At 49.5% G+C, this 23,921-nt stretch overlaps 1 protein-coding gene across 1 annotated transcript in view; it reads right to left on the bottom strand.

Annotated features, from left to right (window-relative positions):
- Positions 1–549: 549 nt before the first annotated feature.
- Positions 550–23,921, bottom strand: part of Slit1 (slit guidance ligand 1) — a 140,958-nt gene continuing 117,586 nt past the window's right edge. Inside the window, exons 26-37 of the mRNA XM_051199724.1 lie at positions 16,922–17,085; positions 15,051–15,175; positions 14,688–14,785; positions 11,415–11,554; positions 11,214–11,307; positions 8,806–8,943; positions 5,796–6,024; positions 4,308–4,438; positions 3,732–3,886; positions 2,486–2,774; positions 1,947–2,158; positions 550–1,138 (exon numbers count right to left, since the gene is read on the bottom strand). Of these exons, the coding sequence (XP_051055681.1) occupies positions 900–1,138; positions 1,947–2,158; positions 2,486–2,774; positions 3,732–3,886; positions 4,308–4,438; positions 5,796–6,024; positions 8,806–8,943; positions 11,214–11,307; positions 11,415–11,554; positions 14,688–14,785; positions 15,051–15,175; positions 16,922–17,085 (2,014 nt within the window). The 3' untranslated portion in view covers positions 550–899. The remainder of the gene's footprint in view (positions 1,139–1,946; positions 2,159–2,485; positions 2,775–3,731; positions 3,887–4,307; positions 4,439–5,795; positions 6,025–8,805; positions 8,944–11,213; positions 11,308–11,414; positions 11,555–14,687; positions 14,786–15,050; positions 15,176–16,921; positions 17,086–23,921) is intronic.

Here is a 23,921-nt window from a genome sequence, read left to right as displayed (position 1 = left end):
CAGAGAGGCAATGTCTCTGTGGTTCCCTGCTTCACGGGCGCAGAACTAAGGCCAAAAATGGGCAGGAGTCTACCCAGAGCCACAGGGCAGAGATACTTTAATATTATCTGGATCATCCGACCTTCTGTTCCATGTGGCCTCAATACAAGGCTCCAAGCCAGGTTGAGGGATCCCTGGTCTCACCCATCTGCCCCTCACACCCTATCCCCTGCCTTTGGCTAAGGCCCAATGCCCCTTTTGTAATCAGTGATATCTGTTCAGCTAGAGCACACCCTTGCTTTCTGGTGGAGGTCTGTCACCCCAAGCTAAGAACCCCTCATGTAAAATGACCTATCGTGGTCATTCTGTGTCAGAGGCCTGGCCCTACACCAACCCCACCCCACCCCAACCTCTTTCCCAAGACGGGGAGGCAATGAGCCACATGACATGGGAAGCGGGGTCAGTTCCTTCTCCCATGGCAGGAGGTCCACTTCTGGAAAGCCGCCTGCTGCCAGTAGATGCTGCCAGGTCAGTACCCGGGAGGTGGCTGTCCTCAGAGGGCCCGAAGCTACATTAACGCTGTTTCAGTCCAGCCAGGGTCACAGGCCAAGGGAGAAGCAAGTGGAGACAGGGTTAAGCCCCCTTTTTCAGTCCCAGGTATCAGGTAGAGGAGTGCCAGCATTCTGCCTCCGTTTGTGGCCTGACCTTACACACACATTCATTCAACAAATATTTATTAAGCGCCTATCTGTGCAAGGCACTTTGGCAGAGGGCGCGGCAGTTCAGGCCTTGCTTACTCCCGTGTCCCGGCAGTGCAGTCTGCTCGAAAGGCAGCTTCAGTGTCCCGGGCTCACCAGGACCCAGGCGTCATCCTGGCGATGCCCTCACCTCAGCCCAGCTGCCTGTACGCCACCTGCACTTTATACACACTGGGCACAGCCGCACTTGGTGGGCTTCTCCACCTCCTCAGCGAATGAAGTCCCGTCGCTGCATTCGAAGCTGAGCTTCCTCCGCTTCAGCCGGAGGCCCTGGCAGCAGCCCTGGCCCGGGCACGTGCCCCGGCACTCCACCCACGACAGTGGGCGCGTGGTCTGGCAGATGGCATAGCCCCTCTGGACCCGGTGAAAGTCCCGGACAGGGTCCCCCCGGCACTCGGACTCTGGATGGGACAGATACCAAGAGAGAGCCTCAGAGCACACGGTAGAAAACAGGGGCGGGACAGGGCAGCATCCTAGGAGGGCTCCATTGGAAGGGCTCTCTCATCCCCCTGTCCCGAGCATCCTCCCCCGTCTCTGCATGCACTTATGCTCGGCTTCCTCTTGGGCCCACAGTGTGACTGGGGAAGGAGGAAGCAGCTAGCTGCCCAGGCTCTGCAGGCCACAGTGACTGCCAGTTGAGGTGGTTCCCACTCTGCAGATGTGCAAGAAAAGCTGAGACCTGGGGGCGGTAGCGTTAGCAGTCCTCGATGGAGAGGATGACCCACTGACCCTATGGTGCTCAAGGCTGAATTTCTCCAGTTTCCCTCTTCCCAGCCTCTTCAGTCTGGAGTCTAGCCAAAGTATCTTGGTGAATGGGCCCAGGCAAAGCCGGGGAAGAAATCCCCCAACCTTCAGGCATCCTGCCGTACCTATGTCCAAAGCTGATAGAGCAAGATGCTTAAGGCTGGCTAGGAGCTGTTACCGTATGTGCCTGGATGGTCTCTTCATGGAGAGACCTTAGCCAAGAAGGACAGGGCTCTGGAAAAGGGAACTGCAGGGCAGGTTGTGTCCAGGAGGTGAAAAGGTGGAGATCTGTGCCTAGAGGGCAGGGACACAAAACCCCAGTAGTCTCCTATGTGCCAGAGGGGAGGGAAGGGGGGGAGATGGATGAGAGGGCTAGCTGGGGTTTGAGGATAACAACATGAAGCTCCTACAGCAGAATGGCGGGGAGGGTCTCTGCAGAGTGCAGTCAGGAGGGGGCCCCCTGACCTTGCTCACACCGCTCGCCTGAAAAGCCTGGGTTGCACACGCAGTGTGCCCCTTTGGTGGCTGAGGCCTGGCAGTGGCCGTGCAGGCACTGCAAGCCCCCACAGGGCTCTGCCACAGCCCCGACCTGGTTGCATAGAGCCCCTGAGTACCCATCCTGGCACTGGCAGCTGTAGGCTAGCGCATCAAGGGGCACGCATTTCCCATGGACACACCTGGAGGAGACAAGAAGAGACCCGTGAGAGCAGGCTAGCCCATGGACCAGCCACAGGCTGCCCCACCCCTCCTAGCCCTGCACTTGGTTCTGTTCCCAAGATTTAAAGAGTCAGGGGCCAAGATGTAATTCTATGCTTGTCCTTTTCCAGTTAATAAGGGCTTAAAGGGAAATGATGATGATGATGATGATGATATCTTGTGTCAGGCCGCAGGCCAATTTAAAGATTTAAAAATACAGCTGGTGAGACGGTGCTTGCCATAAGCGAATGGCTTGTAGGAAAAGGACGTGCAAGGGTAATGGTTCTCTTGGTCCACCCCGGGCTTACTTGTGGCCGTGGCAGGGGCCATCCACTGGCTGGTCACAGTGCAGGCCCCCCCAGCCAGCCTCACAGTGGCACACAGGCCCCGGGGTGGCGTTGGGCTGGCAGATGCCATGCAGGCAGTAGAGCTTTCGGCAGGGCTCGCAGCCAGGCACAACGCCTGGCTTCATCTGTGTCTTGGTGAAGTCCTGCAGTTCATTGTTGATATACAGATTCCGGATGCAACCGTGGAAGCTGGTGCCATTGAGGATCTGCCAGAGGCGGAAGGCAGCTGAGTTTACATCCACGGGCATCCCTGGAGTGACAGGAAGAAACAGTAACCTGCCTTGGGATTGAGCCATGCCTGTTGGACAGCTCTGTAGTGTCTCCTCTTGCCCTTGGGCTCTGTGCTATCTGTGCCTCTTTCCACCCTGGAGGATCAGACTCCTTTCCAGGGAGATGTGGAAAGTGAACTTCCTCTGGGACCAGAGCTGAGAGTTAGGCCAGCAGAGCCAGTTGACCAGCTAGACTCTGGGATGCCTGTTCCCTAAGTCTAGGTATCTCCCCCTGGGACTCCTTCCTTCCCTCTGGGACATCTGCTTTCACTCCAGTCCAAGCAAAGAACTCACGTGCAGGGCACTTTGACACCTGCTTTTGTGCTAGTGGCTTCGCAGCAGCCCCAAGCCCCAAGGCAGAGGCTGCCTGGCCCTGTCTAACATGTTCAGGTGCTCACTCATCTGAAAGCCTCAACTGGTAGGAACCGAGCTGGGATCACATAGGGGGCCTGGCACTCCCCAGGCTGAGGCAAAATGAGAGTTTGCAGGTGGTAGACAGGGGCTTCCTGGCCTGCAGCACCTGCAGGTCCACCAGGGAGTCTCCAGCTGGTGTAGGACTCTGTGCTGAGTCTCTTGCAGTCTTTCTGGCCTCAGAGAGTCCAAGACTAGAATTGGACCCTAGACATGGGAAATTCCTTCTGGTCCAGAGCCTACAAGGGTGCCTGTAGTGTGAAAGATAACTAGGAAAGAGCCATCCCTCCCCAGGCCTGTTACTCATCCTTCTTGGTTAGTCTGGGTTGGCCAGAATGCAGCTAGATGCCATCCAGGGCAGCAAAATCCACCAGATTAAACATTCACCAGGACCACCTCATCCTTTGGCATCCCCAGCCATAACACAAGCTCTCCCTGCCAGTCTCAGACCAGAAAGCACAGGAGGTCCCCGCCTGAAGAGGCCATCACCACGGCTAGGTGAGAGGCTTGAACAGGAAAGTCCTCACCTCCCACATAGAGGGGGGCCTCGCTGTTGAGCGTGTAGTGCTTGCCAAAGTTGTCCATAGTCATGGGGCTGCCGCCATCGATGGAGAGGTTCACCATTTGGTCAAAGGTGACCAGCTCAACAGTGTGGAACTGCCCGTCGTTGATTGTCTCGGCACTGGAAGGAGATGGAAGGGGTACCCCACCCAGGGAGTGGGCCTCAGGAAGGCCCTCCTTAGGCACATCCCAGAAAGGCCACCAACCCAGACACTGCTACCCAAGGAGACAAACCTCTCAAGGGGACTAAGCAGACTTTGGCTTGATGCCTCCTGTTTCCCCTTCCTGAGGCCCAGGGGAGGCTGGGACATTTGGACATAAGCTTCTTCTCACTTAGGGGCTGCCTCTGAGGTGAGGTGGGATGGGGGAGAGTGGGTGCCCAGGAGCTTCAGCTCCAAGTGGGCTGGACTTGGGAGGCCAAGTGGCCTTTCGTCTTGGCCAGCTGAGTTTCTGTAGTTCCAACAGCCTCCTGTTCTTGGCCCAGGAGCCCCACACCCTGGCATGCCCACCCAAGGAAGGCTGACAGCCTGAGCAATTCCTACCTGTAGATAGCAGAGCTGGGGTGGCTGCCTGGGTCATAGCTAACACGGACATGGCCCTGGTACAGCTCAACTGCGATGTGGTCATTATCCCCATTGTACAGGAGGATCCCGTTGTCCTCTGCTGTAGATACCTGAGAGGCGAAGGCACTTTCTCTCCCATGCCACCCCTCCCAGAAGCAGCACAGGCAGGCACATGAACACAGGGGACTCAAGGTTGGAAGACTGATGTCACATCAAAAACATTCTCTCCCCTCTCCTCTTCTACCTGACCAGAGACCCCTCCTTCAGAGTAGCTGACCTAAGCCAGAAGTCCCAGGTTCACTGCAGACCAGGCAGCACCAGACATCAAAAGGCTGGCTGGGACACGGAAAGCGTTTGCCCAAGAACAGGTAAAAGAGCAGTTGCCCAGTGGGAAGTAGATGGTACCCGGTCACCACCGTGTGGTGGGGGAGCCCCTGTGAACCTTGGGGAGCATGGAAGGTTCTCCCTGCTGGAGCCATTTAATGCTGGAAGTATATGCTAGGAAACAGGGTCCGTGGTTAGAGATGCAAGTATTTGGGAGGGAGGAGCCATGGCTGTAGGAAGCATGATTGCTTCCTTCTGTCTAGCTCCTTCTCCCCGCATCCTTCTGGTAAATATCCTGATGCCCTGGTCTATAGAGTGGGCATATGGACCAAGGCTACGTAAACCACAGTAGCTCAGTTCCTTGGACCCAGTGATTGGTCAAGGAATCAGTATGCAACAAAAGCCTGGCCACTCAGAGAGCTTCTCCTAAGACCACCGATTGTTGAATTAGAGTGCAGGTAAAGAACAGTCTCTTAATGTGTGACAGTGAGATCTCCTGAAAATCTTACAATGGCCTGAACTCAGGTGGGGACCGGGGCCAGGGCCGGGGGTGGGCTGGGGCCAGGACGAGTTTTGCCTTGAGTGGGTAAGCTGCCTACTATCTTGCTGGCCAAGAATGGAATTTGAGGAAGAAGGGTGTCAAGAGTTTCCATTCTCCTGGGCAAAATGCAGTCAGATCTGCTCCCCTCTCTTCCTCTGGGCCATATTCAGCAAAACAGTCAGGTCTTTCATCATTTGTTGGCGTGGACCTGATTTTCCCCCTCAATATGATGATGTTCTGAGATGATATTAAAGGCACAAAAAGGGCATTTAGGGGGCTCCCAAGACTGTTGGGTAAAGACAAGCCCAGAATTCATGGAGCAAGCCCGTTTGATGCGCCGGAGGACAGAGCTAAGCAGAAGGTGTGATAAAACCCTGTGGGCAAGGCCTCCGGCAAGTTCAGTTTTCTGGATACCGTCACTGCACAGCTGTCCCCGAGATGACTCAGAACCTTTACATGGCACTCAGACTGACTCATCCCAACATGAGGACCACAGCAATTCACACAGACTCCTGTGGACAGGGGTGTACCCTCACATTCTGACGAGCACAGGTGCCCTGCTCCCTGACTCCCCGTGAGTGACCAGGTCCCAGGGCACACACCTGCAGAGTGATGTTGGCCCGAGGCCAGTTCTGTAGGTCAGTGAACTGTAGGTAAGTGTCTCGGTCCACAAAGTTGACGCTGAGCAATTTCTCACATTCGGGGCCACCGAAGCCTGGCAGGCACTGGCACACAGGCCGGCTGCCCTGGTCTACACAGTTGGCCCCATTCTGGCACTCAGTCCCCTCACAGGGACTCCTGGGGGCAGATGGAATCTCACAGAGCTGTCCGCTGAGAGGAAAAGACACAGGTCAGAGAGGGCTGGCCTAATGAGGGGGGATCTCTCCCACTGTGCTGGTCAGAGATTCTCTAACCACCCCAGGAGGAAAATGGACCTTTAAAGGACAGACGATGTCCTTTGAGAATGTTGAGTCCCAGGAGGAGGACACCCTAGAGCAGCAGCTGCAGCATCACCTGGCACCTCCGGGAAACCCCACGTGAGCCACTTTCTGACAAGATCTCAGGTGACTGGCATGCACTTTGATGCTGAAGATTTACTCCCTCCTTCCCCATGCCAATAACTCTGCAGGGCAGGTTTCACAACACAGAAGAGAAAGCTCTGACTTAAAATGCAAGTGGTGGTGATGGAGGGTGGTGGTGAAGAGGGCACTGAGTTACAGAAACCAGAAATAAAAGAGGGTACATTACTACCAGACTTACAGAATCAAAACAACTAATTGGGGGTGTGGCAGAAGGAAGAGCATCTGTTTAGTGTGCACAAGGCCCGAGGTTCTAATAACCCCAGCATGAGGCAGGGGAGACTTAGACGGCCATAGATGTATAATTGTGTGCCAGCTACTTGAATAGCATAGATGAAATCGCCAGTTTTTAGAAAAATAAAATCTCTCCAAATGGACTCAAGAATATAAGCAATCCATGCTAATGAGTGAGGAAATTGAAATAATGACCAGAAAATTCTCCAGGCCCAAAGGGTTTCATTGATGAATCCTTTCAAACATTTAAAAAAAAAAAAAAAAACAATTAATACTCGTTTTCCCACAAGTTCTGAGAAGCAGATAATAAAGGGACATGTCCTGATTCTGAGACCCTGGTACTTAACCTAGACAAGGACACACACGCACGCACGCACGCACGCACGCATGCACGCGCGCGCGCACACACACACACACACACACACACACACACACACAATTAGAGGCCAATATCTCTAAGGGACATAGGCAAAAGCCCTCAGCAAAATATCATCAGATCAAATGGAGCAGAGCCATTGTTATATGCCATGACCATTTAAGTTGTTTTACCCTAGGAGCAAGGTTAGTTTACCATCTGAAATCAATCAATGAAGAACATCATACTAACATATTTTTAAAAATTAAACTTCAACCAATTAGAAGTAGAAGGGAAGTCTATCAGCTTAGTGAAAAACAGGTAGGAACACACACAGCCCATGTCACAGTTGATGGGCAGAGGTTGAATGTTGCCCTGTAGAAATAGAAAGAAGCCAAGAGTGTCTGCTCTCATGAGCCTCCCATAGCAACACACTGCAAGGTCTGTCTAGAGCAGTTAGGACAGAAAAGAAGAAGAAAAATCATCTATTTGTAGATGATATCCTGTAGAAAAAAATCCCAAGAAATCTATTAAGCGCTCTTAGAACTAATTAAAGAAATCAGTCTGATTTACAAAATCAATGCACACCACAGCAAATGACATTAAGAAATCACTTCCAGGGGGTTGGAGAGATGGCTCAATGGCCAAGAGAGCCTGTTGCTCTTGCAGAGGTCCTGAGTTCAATTCCCAGCAACCACATGGTGGCTCTCAACCACTAATGCTTAAGTTTCATCAGATCTGATGCCCACTTCTGACTTCTTTAGCCATCTCATGCACTTGTGCACACCAATACATGCAGGCAAACACGTGTACACATGAATAAAATAAATCTTTTTAAAATGAACTAAAATTAGGAAATAATTTCAAAATTAAGTATGAGGAGCTAGAGAGACAGCTCAGTGGTTAACAACACTGGCTGCTTTTCTACAAGACTCAGGTTCAATTCCCAGCAACCACATGGTGGCTCACAACCATCTGTAACTTCAGTCCCAGGGGATCTGACACCCTGTTTTGGCTTCTGAAAGCACCAGACACTTGCTACATAGACACACCTGCAGGCAAAGCCCCCCGTACACATAAAATAATAATTAAAAATGTTTAAAAGTAAGTGTGAAGTGCCTACTTTAAAAATGACAAAACGATTGTTGAAAGAAGTTAAAGTACATTTACATATGCAGAAAGGCAGCTCATGCTCAAGAATGGGAAAATCCGATATTGTTTTGTTAAAATACCACTGCTGCTTACACTGCTCTACAGAGTCGATAATGCTTCCACCGAAATCCCAAATTATTTCTTTTGAGGTGATTTGACTAGCTAACCTGGAAATTCAACGAACCCAGAATAGCCAAAACAACTTTGAAAACAAAACAGGACTTGGACTTTCCAATTTAAAAACTCATCATGAAACTAAAGGTAGCATGCTTCTGTCATAAAGACAGTATACAGAAGCAACCCGAAATGTATAGACCACAGAGTTTTCAGAAGAAAGCCAAGACAATCAAATGAGATGAAGAGGAAAAGAAGGAGGAAGAGGAAGTGGAGGAGGAGAAGGAGGAGGTGGAGGAGGAGGGAGGAGGAGGGGGAGGAGAAGGAAAAAGAGGAGGAGGAGGAGAAGGAAGAGGAGGAGGTGGAGAAGGAGGAGGGGGAGGAGGAGAAGGAGAACATATCGTGCTGGGACAACTGGATACCCACATCCAGAGCGTGATTTTAAACCCCTTCACTGTTCCCATGTTTAGCCCTTAAACAAACAGGTTTAGAACCCTGTGCCTAAGTTCCAAGTGGTTGTTTGACTCTCCCAAGTTTGCACAGTTGAGACTGGTGGAGCCACACCTAAAACTCCAGCTCCCACAATGGGGCTGTCACTCACCTAAGTCCTAGAAGGGCCCTTGCCAGCCCCCCCCCCCAAGCAGGGGAATTGCTCACAGTGTGGCCAGAGAGGCTCACCTGTAGCCCTCGGCACAGAGGCAGGCGTAGCTGTTGACTCCATCCACACACTGGGCCCCGTTCTGACAGCGGTGATCCCTGCAGTTGTCCTGATTTTCGCTGCAGTTGTCACCCGTGTAACCTGGCACACACTCACACCTGTGGTGGACAAGGAGAGGATCAGCCACCATTCAGCCTAGAGCTCAGTGGCCAGGGCTGTGTAGCCTATGTGACAAAGGATCTCTACGGGGTCTCTTCAACTAAGAACAGAGCTCTATAAATGTGAGGGAACCAGGGCTGAGAGAGTGAATGCCTGGCAGCAAGAGGAGGTCACAGTCTTGTCTTAGATGTCCACTGTTACTTCCAGCCAGCTACACATCCAAGGTCAGCCTTGGGCCCGTTCTTGACCTGCCCTGCTCCATGGTCTCCTAGGACCCACCCCACCACACAGCCCCACATTCCCCAGATTTTGGCCATTCCTCTATGCTTAGCCTCTACAACTCTGCTGGGCCCAGATTCCCACCCTTCGGCAAGACCTGTGCCCACCCTCCATGAAAACATTGACCCTGACCTGCTCCCAATTTCCGGGCTCTAGGGGAGCCTCAAGTGTGTCCCCAAACCCCATCAGGCTAACCCTCAATCTAAGCATGAAGCACACATTTCTCTACCCCTCCCAGCCCCCAGAACACCTACTGCTGTCTACACACCAAGCCCACCCGTCAGGCACATCCCTGCCTTCGCCCCTGTTAACTCTAGAACACCTCTGCTCTCTCCCTGAGTAGTCCAGCCAGGCCAGTTCCTCCCCTTTCCCAGGAAGCTTCCAGGAAACACTCTAGTTTACACCAAGCAACTCCTGTCTGAACCCCTGCCGACTCCAAATCCCATGTAAGCAGACCGTGCATTCTTACTTAATGATTGTTTCTCATTTCAAATCCAGTGTTTCTCAGGCTGGAAGGAATGTCTTCCGGCCCAATCTACTTAAGCGTATGTACAGAACCAGTTGGGTGTGTGTCCCAGCCACATAAAATAGCACACTGTTTCCTGACACTTTCTGTTTTCTCTCTATTAAAGATTTATTAAAGGGTGTTAATTTTGACCTACCCAGTTGATCACCGCCCACAAATGGGTCTTGAGTTACAACCTGCAAGAATGCTATGATAGTCAAGCCACCACACACGTGTTCACTCTCTTATTCACGATCCTCATACCAAACGCTTGCTGGGTCCAGCACGATGGCAGGCATGGCTAGGTACCCCTCCCTTCCATCTTACCACCAGGGTAGGAAGTTGAGAGTTCATGCATCACACAGCCTGGTGGGCGGTGGCTGGGCCCAGGGCTGGACACGGAGCCCGTCTACTGAGGGTGAGGGGTGACACCGCCCCCCCCCCGGGCAATCCTGCTTCGCCTTGCCCTGTGAGCTACCTCACCTGAGAGAAGGGTGTCTCCCACCAGTGTGCCACTGCCACCTGATGGCTTCGTCGCCCCCTCCCATCCCGGTGACTTACGAAGGAGTGCTACGCCTCTCTCGCATTCACTAGGCCTGCTTTCACAGCAGCCTAGAGCTCACGGTTAGTGGGTCCCCAACAGCACTTTGGGCTGCACAGCAGGCTCCTTCGGGGCCTCTACCCCTGGCCTTAGCCCCAGTCCCTGGGCTTGGGTCACTCTGTTATAGACCACAGGAAGTCCTAGCCTGACAACTCTATGCGGACTTCATGGATGGGAGGAAGGGCGTCCTAGGAATGCAACTGTGTTTAAGGGAGTGACATTATCAAAATCCCATATGACCTCCATCCAGCAGTCTCCATGTGACAAGCCCTTCTACATGATCCACTTAACACAATGACTGCTTGCTCTGGGGCTGGGCAGGTTGTAGAATTCAGAGCTTTGTGGCCGCGATCGGACCACAGTCTTCACACAACTGAGCATATCGGGAAGTTGCCGAGGGAATTTGAGACAGCCCAGTAAACAGGTAAGTCTGCACTTCAGCAGAACCTACCCCTATCCACCCTTCACAGAGGAGTGGCAGGTGTGCCAGCCTTCCGTAATCCTTTCTTTCAGGTAAGGTTTTGTTCTGAAAGTACTCTAATTTTGTGAGCTTTGTGGATTTTGCGACTGGGGTGAGAGGTCATGGACCTGGCATGGATGGCTGTAGGTGGCTGTCCGGCTCGGAGCCAAGTCCCTCCAAAGAAGTATCCTCTCGCTTACCTCAAGAGCCCTCTACTGCTGCTCCCAGTCCCCAGTGAGAACAAGGGGTCAATCCAGCCAGCATCTACTGGGGGCTGTGTGGCCAGAGCTGTGCCCATAGCCATCCCTGTGATGATTCTCAGGAACCCAGGATGCCAAGACCACACCCACCAACAAATGAGGAATAGGAAGAAAGGGAGGAAGCCAAGCCCAGGCTGCGTTTCCTGGCAGTGGGTGTCACTGACCTTGGCCCATCCGGGGTGCCCACACACTGGCCCTCATGCTGACATGGGTTCAGATCTGAGGAGCAGAAGTCCACCAGCTGCTCACAGGTCTTTCCTGGGAGAAGAAGGATCAAGAGGCAGCAGATGCTAAGCTCTATGGAGCCTATGCAGACACTGGCATCCCCAAAGCATGGGTGATGCCTTGGCCTCCACAATGCTTACCTGTGTACTGCAGGGGGCACCGGCAGGTGTAATTGCTCACACCATCCACACAGACACCCCCATTGACACAGGCATGCTTCACACAGTCATCTGTGTTCACTCCACAGGTTGGCCCTTCGAAGCCAGAGGGACAGGAGCACCTGTGGTAGAGGGAAGGATGAGGAGGAACAGGGAAAGCCTGTGGCCACTGGTCATACGTTTGGCGTTTCTACTCTAGACCAGAGTAGAAACTACTAGGCCAGAAGGTGAACAGATTAGAAGGTAACAAGACCAGCCCTGCCCTCAAGGAATTCTCTGGATTGCAGTCTGGTGGTGGAGACAAATAGGAGACAGTAACTCAGGGAGAATTTACAGTCAGGATAGTAGAGGCTCTGAAGCCAGGTGTAGGCAGAGAGCATCTAACCCTTCCTCAGCAGGGCAGGCTTCCTGGTAGAGGTGAGGGGCTAGCCTCAGCAAGAATCCCAACAGAGGAGGGGAGGCAGTGGACACTGAGGGACTGGTGACAGAGAGGGACAGAGAAGACACAGAGGGACCGAAGTGAGAAGGAGGACCTGCCCATCTACACTGCTCAAGTCTTTAAGGACACAGACTTCAGAAACAGTAATAATGGAGCTGGGCTGAGCAGTAGCTGGGTTGTATAAGGTTATAGAAGTTGATGCTTAAAAACCAGGGTCCTTCTTAGCCTCGGGCATGTGAGATTTCCCAAGGGTCAGAGAGTGTGGACTGAGGAATTCACATCCAGCTCTTCAAGGGTCCATAGAACTCCTCCAGCATCCCTAGGCCTTAGGTGAGGTGCCCTCTCTGCCCAAGCAGGAGGTGGGATGTGCCTCCGGGTGTCAAGGAAAACAGTAAGTAAACCACTAAAAATAACTGACAGGAGACTTGTGAGCTGTCATTGAACACAACCGTAAGACTGTTACTGGCTGCTCCCTGGGGAGATTTGGGCATATAAACTGGAAGGATTTCCAATAGCTGTGCAGCAGGTCTCTGGCGAACCTCCTTACCCTGACAGTGGATTATGTGAACAGACCTTCCCAGCAAGTCTATAATATCCATGCAAAAAGAAAACTGGGCAGCTTGTGCATGGAAACATGGACCAATTCACACAGAAGATAGCCATTCTCCTATAAAGGAGTTCAGTCTCAGAACACATCGCCTTATAGGTAATAATATCAAATTTTATAACCGTTGCATTGTTTTGTATGTTATTAGTCACCATTAATGCAGACACAGAAACTATTTTTTTGTAATTTTACTTATTTTTATGAGTAAGAGTATTCTGTCTACATGTATGTATGTGTACCACATACATGTGTGGTGTTCTTGGAGCCCAGAAGAGGGCATCAGGTCCACTGAGGCTGGAGTTATAGATGGTTGTGAGCTACCATGCAGGACCTGGGACTCAAACCTGGGTCCTCTGGAAGAGCAGTCAGTGCTCTTATCCAATGAGCCATCTATCCATGTCCCCAAGAAACTTAAAAATAATTTTTTGAGATAGGATCTCATTATGTAGCTCAAGCTGGCTTTAAATTCATAATCCTCCTGCCCAGCCATAGCATTACCAATGTGTACCACCAAACACATCCAAAAGAAATTCCTAATCAGGAGCTTATGGTGACAAGAAAAGGGGAGGGGCTTTAAATGTTAGCTCTCCAGCCCTCATGGGAGGCAGTTGCTCATGGCATACAATTATACCACAATAGAGGCCAGGAGGGTGGTGAACACAATGGAAATACTAGTTCCAGCCAGACAGGGAGACATGGTTTTCATTGCTATGGAGGAGCTTGCTGGTGGCATTTTAAAACGATGCCGAAAGTTAAGTGTGGCCTCAGAAGCTGTGAGGAAACCAAAGCAAGGTAGCTGAGAATTCCACAATACTGTCTCAAAAAAAAAAAAAAATAGTGAGTAAATAATAAATTAAAATGGTACCCAATTGCTATGCCAAACGGATACCACTGGGGGATGGGGAATAGTGTACTTAACCTGGTTGTTTTATTTTTAAAATGGCAATAATATTTATAATATCCATGGCATTGTTTCCGTTGCATGGAATAAATAAATTTACAATAGGGAAAAAAATGTAGCTGTTGGTTTAAGAAAATTTGTGTGGGGTGGTGTTTTACATCTTATATGGAGGGTGAGTAACGAGATCTGGAGGTGGGTGTGCCACAGGCATCTCCTAGAGTTTGGTTTTAAGGTAGGGTGACAGGACGTTTGTGCAGAAAATCCCTCCCAGCAAGATCTAAGAGCATATAAGGCAGGTGGGAAGAAGATCTCCACTCCTGGCTGCTGTATGTAGGGCTAGCCAACCTGCCCCTAGCCCCAGAAGGGGCACCCCAGCCCTGTGCGGGAGCTGAGGACCAGACCAGGCAGCAAGCTGAGCTGGAGCTGCTGCCTGCCCCTGAGGTGGGCCTGCCTAGTGTAAGGATGCGTTTCCACGGCAACACTGGAGGAGAGGCACTTAGCACTTTATTTTTTACATCTGGTAATTTGGGTCTGCAGAGGCAGGTTTGGCCATTTCCGCCCGTAGATTCAACATCATTTTCTGAAGAGCCAATTTGTTCGGTAGGCAATTTATCTGCACCAACTAAGTACTGTATTCCTCAGAAAAGCTCTGGGAGGACAGGGATGGGGGCTGGGGCTTCCTGGGGAAAGCAGGCTAGTGAGGGTGTGAGTAGGATAAGACATCTGCTCTGGAAGGATTTGAATACACTAAGTGGTAAGGGCAGCTGTATCCAGAGCATGGGCTATGCCATTCATGGTAGAGGGGCTCCCTCCTTACAGCGTCCAGCCAGTGAGAGTTGTGCAAAGGTTAGGACCCCAGAAGGAGTGACCAAGGGTGACGAGTCTCCACGTTTGTCACTTCAGCTGTACCACAGGGCTAATCACAGCCTCTAGAGACTTCTTCAGCTTAAAGTGGGGGGACTCGGGGATCTGTGGAGATTTGAGTCTGGGATGCCCCTAATCATTCCCTGGCTCTGCCATGACATGTACTCTTGGTTATAGGTTTCCTGTGTGTGGGAAAGCTCTCCTAGCCACTTCCTAGAGCAGCATAAACTACACTGGAGGCCAGCCCAAGCCCAGGCTCTCCCTTGTGACCTGTGTTGTCTGGAGTCTGCCATCCGGCGGGTGCCCTTCTCGGGTGAGAAGGGGCTTCTATAATTTGGAGCACAGGTCTGTTCCCTCTACCCACCATCGTCTCCAGCAAAGGGAGACTTGGATGCTGAACTCATCAGCCTCTCCAACCCTGCCCCAGGCTCCATGAGCACTCACGTGAAGCCCGCATCCTCGCCCTCCTGGGTAAGGCAGATTCCCCCATTTCCACATGGGTTGCTGGAACAGCTGTCCAGGGACACCTCACAGTCTCTGCCCTGGAGGAAAAGTCAGGGAGAGCCAAGGAGGTTGGTATGAACTAAGAAACAGCCCTCGGCCTCTCTGCTTGTCTGCCACGCAGTGCCTGTTCATTCTTCCATCCACTCATTCATCAACATGTATCCACCATCCACAGGTTAGGTCACTGGTGACAGGGTCACTCACATGCCCGTTCTGAGGTAGACCAGCAAACATCATAGCCGGTCTTGCAAGGCCTTTCTCACAGCAGAGAGAACCCTTCCTCCAGCTTCAGCCCCTCCTCACCTTGTAGCCACTGGGACAGGTACATCTGTATACCTCAAGAGGGTCATTGTGGCAGGTGCCCTGATTCTGGCATGGGCTGGACAAGCAGGGATCACACTTGGCCTGGACTGCCAGACTGGGGGGACCTGTGGGAACAGGGACAGCATTAGCAGAGCAAGAGGGCATGCGGGAGCATGGGGCTCCACTCTGAGAGGTCCAGCCCTGTGGAGGGACACCCTCCTCCCAGGAGACAGCCTTTCACCACGAGTGTGAGGGTCAACGCTGCATCCGCCAGTTCAGTCCAGCTTCCCAACTGCATAACCTGCGTTACTTCAGGGCCCTAGCAGCCCGATTCACACGTAGCTGCGAGAACTGTATGAATGGATATGCAGTGCTCAATAGGTAGAAACTGCATACGTAGTGGTTAGGGCCACTCTAAGAGTAAGAGAACAGCAAAGTTCTGATTGCCGACTTCTCCTGACTCTGCCCCTCACACCCTCAGAAGCGATCACCTCAGCCTGCTCAGCACAGAGGTGTGCCCTGGCTTGGCTCTGCAGGGAGGCCACCTGGGGAAAGTTCACATGCCTCCAGGTTCTTCCTCTCCAAGTCTAAAGCAGGGAGAGCCTTCCCTGCTACCTCCAGGCTAAGCTGACCCTTCTTCAGCCCTCACTCACTGGAAGAGAGGAGTTTGGCTGCAAATGTTCCTGAGTACCAACCCTGAGGGACACCAAGATTTCACAAGGGAGCATAGGGAAATCTGGCCACTTGACTCAGTTTCCCTCAGGAGGCTCCTTCTGAAGAGGTGACATATCACTTCTGATGAAGAGGCATGCATTTGAACAGAATTTAAAGAAGAAGAATTTAAAGAACAGAATTTAAAGAAGAAGAAGGAGAAGGAGAAGGAGGAGGAGGAGAAGAAGAACTTTTCCACAGGACAGAAAGCTGCTGGAGGGACTTCCAGACACAGATATGTTGTTTCGTGGCCCAGTATTAGTGCCTGAGTGCTGAGTGAACTCAGTTACTGAACATCATCAGGCTCCTTTTTCATGTTGGTGTACTTTCCTGGATGTTGTTATATTTTAGTTAAAAAGGATACATTGAAAAAATACAACTTAGCACATCTCTGACAGCTAATGCCAAGTGTTTATTAGCAGAGATCAGCTTGCTCCTAGTAGCCTCTGCAGATTGGGCCCTTGGAACTATTACTGCTGTGACAGCTTCCTGCACACAGGGTGGCCTGGGCCTCCTCATTAACCTACAGCTGTCAGTTTCATTTCCTATGGTGGCCTCTGAGCTTGCAGAGGGCAAGGGCCATGCCCCTGGGTCCCTAGGGTCCTCCCTGCATACAAAGCCGAGCCCAGGCAGCCACTCAGCCACCTGTCTCTGCTCTGCAAAGTTCTGCAGGGCCCCGGGGGCTTGATCAGCCAGCCAGTCAGTCATTCATTGCCTGAACAAGTATTTGTAGATGCTGGAGGTAAATAGCCTCAGCGCAGACCACCAGTCACGCCCTGATTTTGTGTTCTGCAAATGTCAAGAAAGCACCAGCTGGTCACCTGGGCCGGTCAGGGACAGAGTAGGGTTTCAGCTAGTTGTCCAGCACAATGCCTATCTAAGGGAAGTTTGAGGGCCTGTATTGCCAGGAGCCTGGGAGCTTCGAAAATGCTATTTTGGTTTTTTCTTACATAATCACGGGCAAGACTCTAAGCCCTAATGGACTGGGATTTTTCTGCCTGGCTGTTTTGTTTGTTGGATATCAAGACTAGAAGGCAGCCGTGCTAACAAGCAGAACCTTATTTCTATCTGTTGACTCTCCTGCTAGTGGAATCCCGGTACCCAGGAGTATCTGGAAGTCCCTGGTACCCACCACCCTTCTCTCATGTTCCTGGGCTCACCTTGGCATTCAAACTTCTTGGCAGGTGTGGTAAGCAGAAGTTTGCCCTCCATGTCAGGTGGTCCAGCACAGCGGGCAATGCCAGGTTCCTTGTAGCCAGTCTTCACCCAGCTGGAGAGCCATCGGAGGTGGCAGTCACAGTACAGGGGGTTGGCACCAATGGCACTGGGACAGGCAGCAGAGACAAATAGGCATTCCAAGTTCAGAAGCTTTGAGCCACTGAGCACACAGAGATGCGGTGGCATCTTAGTCCTCCCTATGCCTAGCTCCGTTTTCTGCATACAGAGACAGGCTTAGAAAGATAGAATAATTGTCCTAGATCAAAGGAAGGGAGGAATCTGGGTTTGGAACCCATTCTGCTGGGTACAGGGAGAGCTCTACTCGGAGCCTCCACAGGCATGAGGGAGACGGCAGCCAGCATTTACCCCTGCAGAGAAATGGCTTCTGCTCCTGCCTTCATGCACCCAGTGCTCTCATTAACCCCACACGCAAGCTCTCTGCATCCTTTAAGATGTGGCGCTGAGCATTGCATGGAATAAATAATTTCCCTGGGGCCACACTTCGGCTAAGGGCAGCCTCTGGGTCTAAACCCTGAACTGCCTGTCTCAGAAACCCAGTCACTTTTGTTTTCTTTTTCTTTTTAATTAAGCAAAGACCACATGCATTGCATGCGTTCTTACTTGCAAGATTTCTCAAATGCTGCAGAACACTGTGAGTGCTAAGTACCATGGAGACACACGCATACACACACACACAATTTTTTGTTTGATTTGCTGGAGACTGGGCCTCACTATGTAGTCTTGGCTGGCCTGGGACTCTCTATGTAGAATAGGCTGGGCTTGGACTCATAAAAATCTGCCCATCTCTGCCTCCTGAGTGTGGAGATTAAAGACATGTCACCATGCCCAGCAACTTAATATTTCTTTTTTAAATAATTTATTTTTATTTTATGTGCATTGGTGTTTTGCCTTCAGGTATGTCCATGTGAGGGAGCCAGGTCCCCTAGAATGGAGTTACAGACAGTTGTGAACTGCTATGTGGTTACTGGGAATCGAACTCAGGACCTCTGGAAGAGCAGTCAGTGCTCTTAAACTCTAAGCCATCTCTCCAGCCCATATATTCTAGTGTTACTGATGGAAGAAGTGATTAACTCCAGTCCTAGATGTGATTGCTTTGTGGAAGTTTCTCCTACAGACACATCTACAGATACACACAAAGACACTTACTGTGTGACAGACTGCTGCTATGGTCTAAGTGTCCCTTCCTAATGCATGTTGAGATTTTCATCTGTCCAGTGTTAGAAGATGGCCCTTTAAAGGAGGTAATGGTGGTTCCCCAGAACGGAGCCTACTGCCATAGGAGTGGATGCCGGATACAAAGGATCCGTCTGGCCTCATTGCTAACCCTGCCATGTGAATGCTCAGCCATGCTTCTGCCATGCCATCCCTGTGCCCCTGGCTTCCAGGCTGCAGAAGCACGATGAGAATAAACTCTTTGCATAATCATTTGTCCAGTTTGGAGTTGCAGAACACAAACCAGGACCTGGAAACTGCCACTGTTCATCAGCAAGTAACTGGTTCAATAAATTATGCTATGTTCACAGTATGTCACTGTCCTCCACAGACGCACACAGGTGGCACAGTTACCAAGCCCATGTGTGTGTGGCCTTCCAGCCCTTTCCCACATGGATGCATACGGTTCCTAGCTACAGTGTACCACATTCAAACAGCTTGTTTCTTGTCACTAGCCAGCATGCCATGGAAACCTTCCAGGTCAGCATCTAGGAATCTGCCTCATTTGGCCAAAGTGCTTTGCAGCGTCTTTGGGAAGAATAGGTACCCTGTGGTTTAATGAGCAGTTTCCCAGTCGCTGGGCTCTCTGGCAGTTGAGATGGCTGTGAACACTCTTTTACACATGGTTTGTGAGCATTCCTCCAGAGCCTATGGAGCCCAGGTGACAGGAGAAGTAGGTGTTGAATGATAGCGCCGTCCTCGGGAGGCTGAGTCTGCTTCCGTGGCCAGCAGTCCAGGGCCATGCCTGCACCCTCGCATCTGTGCCTACCTGAGTACTGACAGCTGCCCAGCCCTGCACCAATCCTATAGCAAGTTCAGAATCATTTCCCATCCACAGTGAGAGGCACACAGACAGGATGCAAATCTAATGGAAAGAAGGGGCCAGAGTTCTTCCTCTCATAAGATCAGTGCCTGAAGCTCATCCATATCAACCAATTTTAAAACCTCAAGGTTGTGTGAGGTTAATGAGAAGGGAAGCCTTCGTCAGGTCACCGGATACCCAGCCACTTCCCACCTGTTCTGGACTGCAGAGGAAGTGGCCCCCAAGATGGGTACAGTCGCTATGGCTTTGAACGGGAATCTCCCGGAATAGCACAGCTGATGCTGTGTGACCTTATAAAACAGGCTGAGTAAGACTTGGACTCCAGCCTACCACAGCTGCTCCCTGCCTGGGGTGACCTTGGCTGTTCCCTTAACATCTCTGGGGTTCACTTTATGATTCAATAAAAAGCCTGCGATCAAGAGGGGAAGACAGACAAGCGCGGATAACCTAGAATGGGTGCCGAGGGACTCACACAGCTCAGGAAGGAGGGCAGGTGCAACCTTGATGTGTATTTAATTTTCTGTCCTCGTGTGCTGACAGCGTGTATCCTGGCTAATGGGATGAGCAAGACAGCATCATCTTCCCCCATCAGCACCAGAGCCTCTCAGACACAGGGGAAGGTCAGAGGCAGACTCCAATGTGTAAAAACAGCAGACTTCTTAAGATTACAGGAAGGCAGATATTATGGTATATTTAAAATACATTTTATATAAAATAAGTATAAAAATATACTTATTTTAAAAATATTTTAAATATAATATAAAAAGTATAATATAGCATAATTATAGCACTTAAAAACTTAATATAGGCTTTATAGTGAACTACAAGGAGCATAGACCAGACAGGAGCAGGATGGTAAGAGAGGAAACACTCAAAGAATCTAAGGTTAAAAAAAAGCATCTAAGGTTGTCCTGAGTATTGGGCCCTTGCACAGGTGGCCATCACAAACATCAGCAATGCTGATGTTTAGGGTTAGGGTTAGGGTTAGGATGTAAATGTCCTTTCCCAATCCATTACTAAAAATTGCAGGGCCAAAGTTTCCTAAAAGCCACTCAAAACCACCCTGACTTGTCCTGCATGTGTGGCCACTTGTTCCCGTCCTGGGGAGACATCAGCACCTCACTTAACACTCCTAGCTTCCACTTGCCCAAGGCGGGGTTTTCCCAACCGTGGACCACTGTGCCTCCTTTTGGTAATTCTTACAACTCCTTTCTCCTAGGGGCCATCTTGGAAGCTAATGTGAACAACATACACATTTTTTCTTTTTGGTTATTTGAGACAAGGTTTCTCTGTGTGGCTACGTTGTCCTGAAACTCTCTGTTGAACAGGCTAGCCTCAAACTCAGAGATCCACCTGCTTCTGCCTGAGTGCTGGGATTAAAGGTGTACACTACCACACTCCCAGCACGATTTACATATTTTAATCAAAAGCTTTTAAAAAATGATTCAAGTAGGAAGGTCGTGAATTTCTGGTCAGTTGGGCTGTGTAGTGTGATTCTGTTTCAAAATATTAATTAATCAGTCAAAACATTTCAAAAAGTAAAGACAACCGAGGCCCAGTGGGGAGTGGAGAACAGGTAGGGACAAGGGAGGCAATTGGGTAAGGCAGCAGCCAGGCCCTCATCCATCCCAAAGGACTGTGGGTTGGGAACACACCCCAGTGAGGTTATAAATAGCTCCTTGTTGTTGCTCTTTGGTGTAGCTTGGGCACACTGAAACAGTTGCTGCCTCGTCTGCTCATGCCAAGCTGTACCAGCTTCTATTAATGGAGCCTAGCCTGAAACAGCCTCTCCTGGTCTGAAGCCAGAATAAGTCTCAAACTGTAACCCCTCCACCTGAACCCCAGCCCACTCATGGGTTTATGCCTGTGCTGTTGTCATCCTCTGGTTCCAGAGGCTGCAAAAGTGGTTCCTTGAGGACGGTAGCCACTGACTCCAGAGCTGGATGAGACACTAGCTAACACCAAAGACACAAGCTGGGTCAGTCAGTATTAACTAAGTGAGGGCTGCCGAACACATGAGAAGGGCACAAACCCTCAGTGCAAAGGAATGCAGGAAGATAAGTATCATCCATCCTAAAATAGAATTAACTTCATTTGAGCTTATCCCCTTCCAGCCTGTCTGTTTTCCTTCTTCCTTTCAATGAGACAAGGACCCAGTAGGTAGCCCAGGCTGATTTATGACCTGCTGTCTTCCCATGTACTGGGATTACAGGTGTACACCACTATGCATGGCACCACCAGTCCTTATGTTCGTAGTTTTATCACATTAATTACTCTGCACGTCATCAAATAATAAATTACAGTGCCATAATTGTCATTAACTACTTTCTTTTTGGTCCTATGAGCATGGGATGATGTAATTAATCATTTCTATTAAATTTCCATACCTACTTCTCAGTGAACATTGAAATATGGCTTTCTAGCCTATAGAAGAATAAAGGCAGAGAGATGCAGGGTTCTAACAATGAAGGACAACATTGAGAAACTGTAGCCATGAGCTCTAACTTTTGGCATTGTGCTGCGGGTCAGAGGTGGTATGTGTCTGCCGATGGATAAGCAGAGATGCTATAGTTTGGATCTTGAACATCCTCTCAAAACCCATGTGTTAAACTCATAGACTCCAACTTTTGGCACTGCTGACAATTAGTAGGACCTATAGGCTGTGGGATCTGGTGGAAGGCAATATATCATTGAGGATGTGCCTTGCAAGGGATTATCTGGACCCCAGCCTCCCTCTTCCTTTCTTCCCAGCTGTCATGAAGTCAGCAACTTCCTGGGCCACATATTCCCATCATGATGTGCAACCTTACCACCAGCCCAAAAGCAATATGGTTCACCAACAATGGACTGAAGCCTCTGAACTTGCCAGAAAAAAAACAGAAGTTTCTTCTTTTGAAGTTGATCATCTGAGTGTTGCAGAATATTTGTTTAACTATGTAAAGATGTGTTTCATTTGTTTAATTTTACCTTGCCTGCCTAAGGTACCAGATTGGTCTAATAAGAAGCTGAATGGACAATAGTGAGGGATGAGGTATAGGGAGAGTAAGTAGGAGAAGGAATTTAAGCTGGGGGGGGGAAGAAAAAGAGATGCCAGAGGCCAGACAGACAGACATGGAGGACGTAGGAAAGTAGGACATGGAAGGTAAAAAGCTCCAAGGCAAAATATAGATGAATAAAAACAGGTTAAATTAAGTTAGAAGAGCTCATGGGACAAGTCTAAGCTAAGACCAAACATTCATTATTAATAATAAGTCTCTGTGTCTTTATTTGGGAGCTGGTAGGTGGCCCAATAGAAATTCCAACTACATCTGGGATATTTTGCAATGATAACAAACTGACTAACATTAGTGGATGGGTAGCTGGCAGATGATCTTAACGGATTGATTTCTTATGTAATATATCTGGCCTCAGGTTGATATCACTATTTTCTGGAAGACAGCTATAGGATCAAACTCGGTTTTTACAGCTTTGGGTTTGTTTGTTTGTTTCGAATATGTGATGTCTGAACCTGGAAGAGAAAGTAGGGACTAGCCTTCAACTCAATGGTACAGGTAAAGACTTTCAGAACAGAATTCCATTAACACAGACAGTAAGACCAACAATTAATAAATGAAACCGAATGAAACTGAAAATCTTCAGTTTCATTCAGGACAGACACTTCAGGACACCATCATTCAGACAAAGCAGCAGCATACAAAATGGGAAAAGATTTTACCAATCACACATCCAATAAAAGGCTAATATCCAAAATATATAAAACAGAATTATCAGTAAAGGAAACTCAAAAAGCTGAGAAACACTTAAAGAAATGGTGAATATCTTTACTCACCAGGGAAATGCAAATCAAAGATACGTTGAGACTTCATCTTACACCTGTCAGAATGGCTAAAATCAATAAAACAGTGACAGCTCATGCTGGTGAGGATGTGGAATACGGGAAACACTGCTCCATTGCTGGTGGCAGTGCAAATTTATACAGCCACTATGGAAATCCACATGGCAGTTCCTAAAGAAGATGGGACTCAATCTACCTCAAGATCCAGCTGTACCACTCTTGGGCATATACCCAAAGGATGCTTCATCCTATCACAGGGACTCTTGCTCAGTCATGTTATTGCTGCTCTATTCATAATAGCCAGAAACTGGAAACAACCTAGATATCCCTCAATAGATTGAATGGAGAAACAAAATGTGAATACATTTACACAATGACATACTCAGCCACTTAAAAAAATGAAATCATGAAATTCATAGGTAAATGAATGGAACTAGAAAAATCATCCTGAGCGAGAGAAGCCAGACCCAGAAAGACAAATATAGTATATATTCTCTTAAGGGAATATTACCTATTAAGTCAATGATAACAAAGCTACAATATGTAGACACACCCACAGAGTTAAGGTATAGAGTAAGGGTCTGGGGTGCACAGATAGGTCTCCCTAAGAAATAGAAACGGAATAAATAGTTAGGAATGGGGAGATAGACTGGAATGGGAGATTCAATGGGATGAGGAGGAAAAAGGGGGACAAGGAAGGGAATACGTGGAGAGACAGTTAAAATTAAGGGCCACTTGAGGGGTCAGAAGGGAACCTAATATAGTAGAAGCTTCCTAAAATATATACATATGTGAATGTGTTAGCTATTTTAAGATCACACTGACTTTGCAGATTAAAATGGGAAAGACAATTCTCAGAACTGGGGACATCTAAGATGGCTGACTTAATTTCAAGAAAAACACTGATGATACCAAGGCTCTCTGATCTAAGTAAGGCTCTGGGTGTGAAGGGGATTCAGAGAAAAAGAGACAAAGCATTCCAGCTACAGTTTATATGGCTACAGTCTACACACATGTCATAGCCAAGGATACCAAGAAATGCCAGGAAGGT

The sequence above is a fragment of the Phodopus roborovskii genome, unplaced genomic scaffold (genome assembly GCF_943737965.1).
Source record: "Phodopus roborovskii unplaced genomic scaffold, PHOROB, whole genome shotgun sequence".
Lineage (NCBI taxonomy): Eukaryota > Metazoa > Chordata > Mammalia > Rodentia > Cricetidae > Phodopus > Phodopus roborovskii.
Note: the sequence above shows the minus strand (reverse complement) of the source record. Positions and strands in the feature narration are given on the sequence as shown.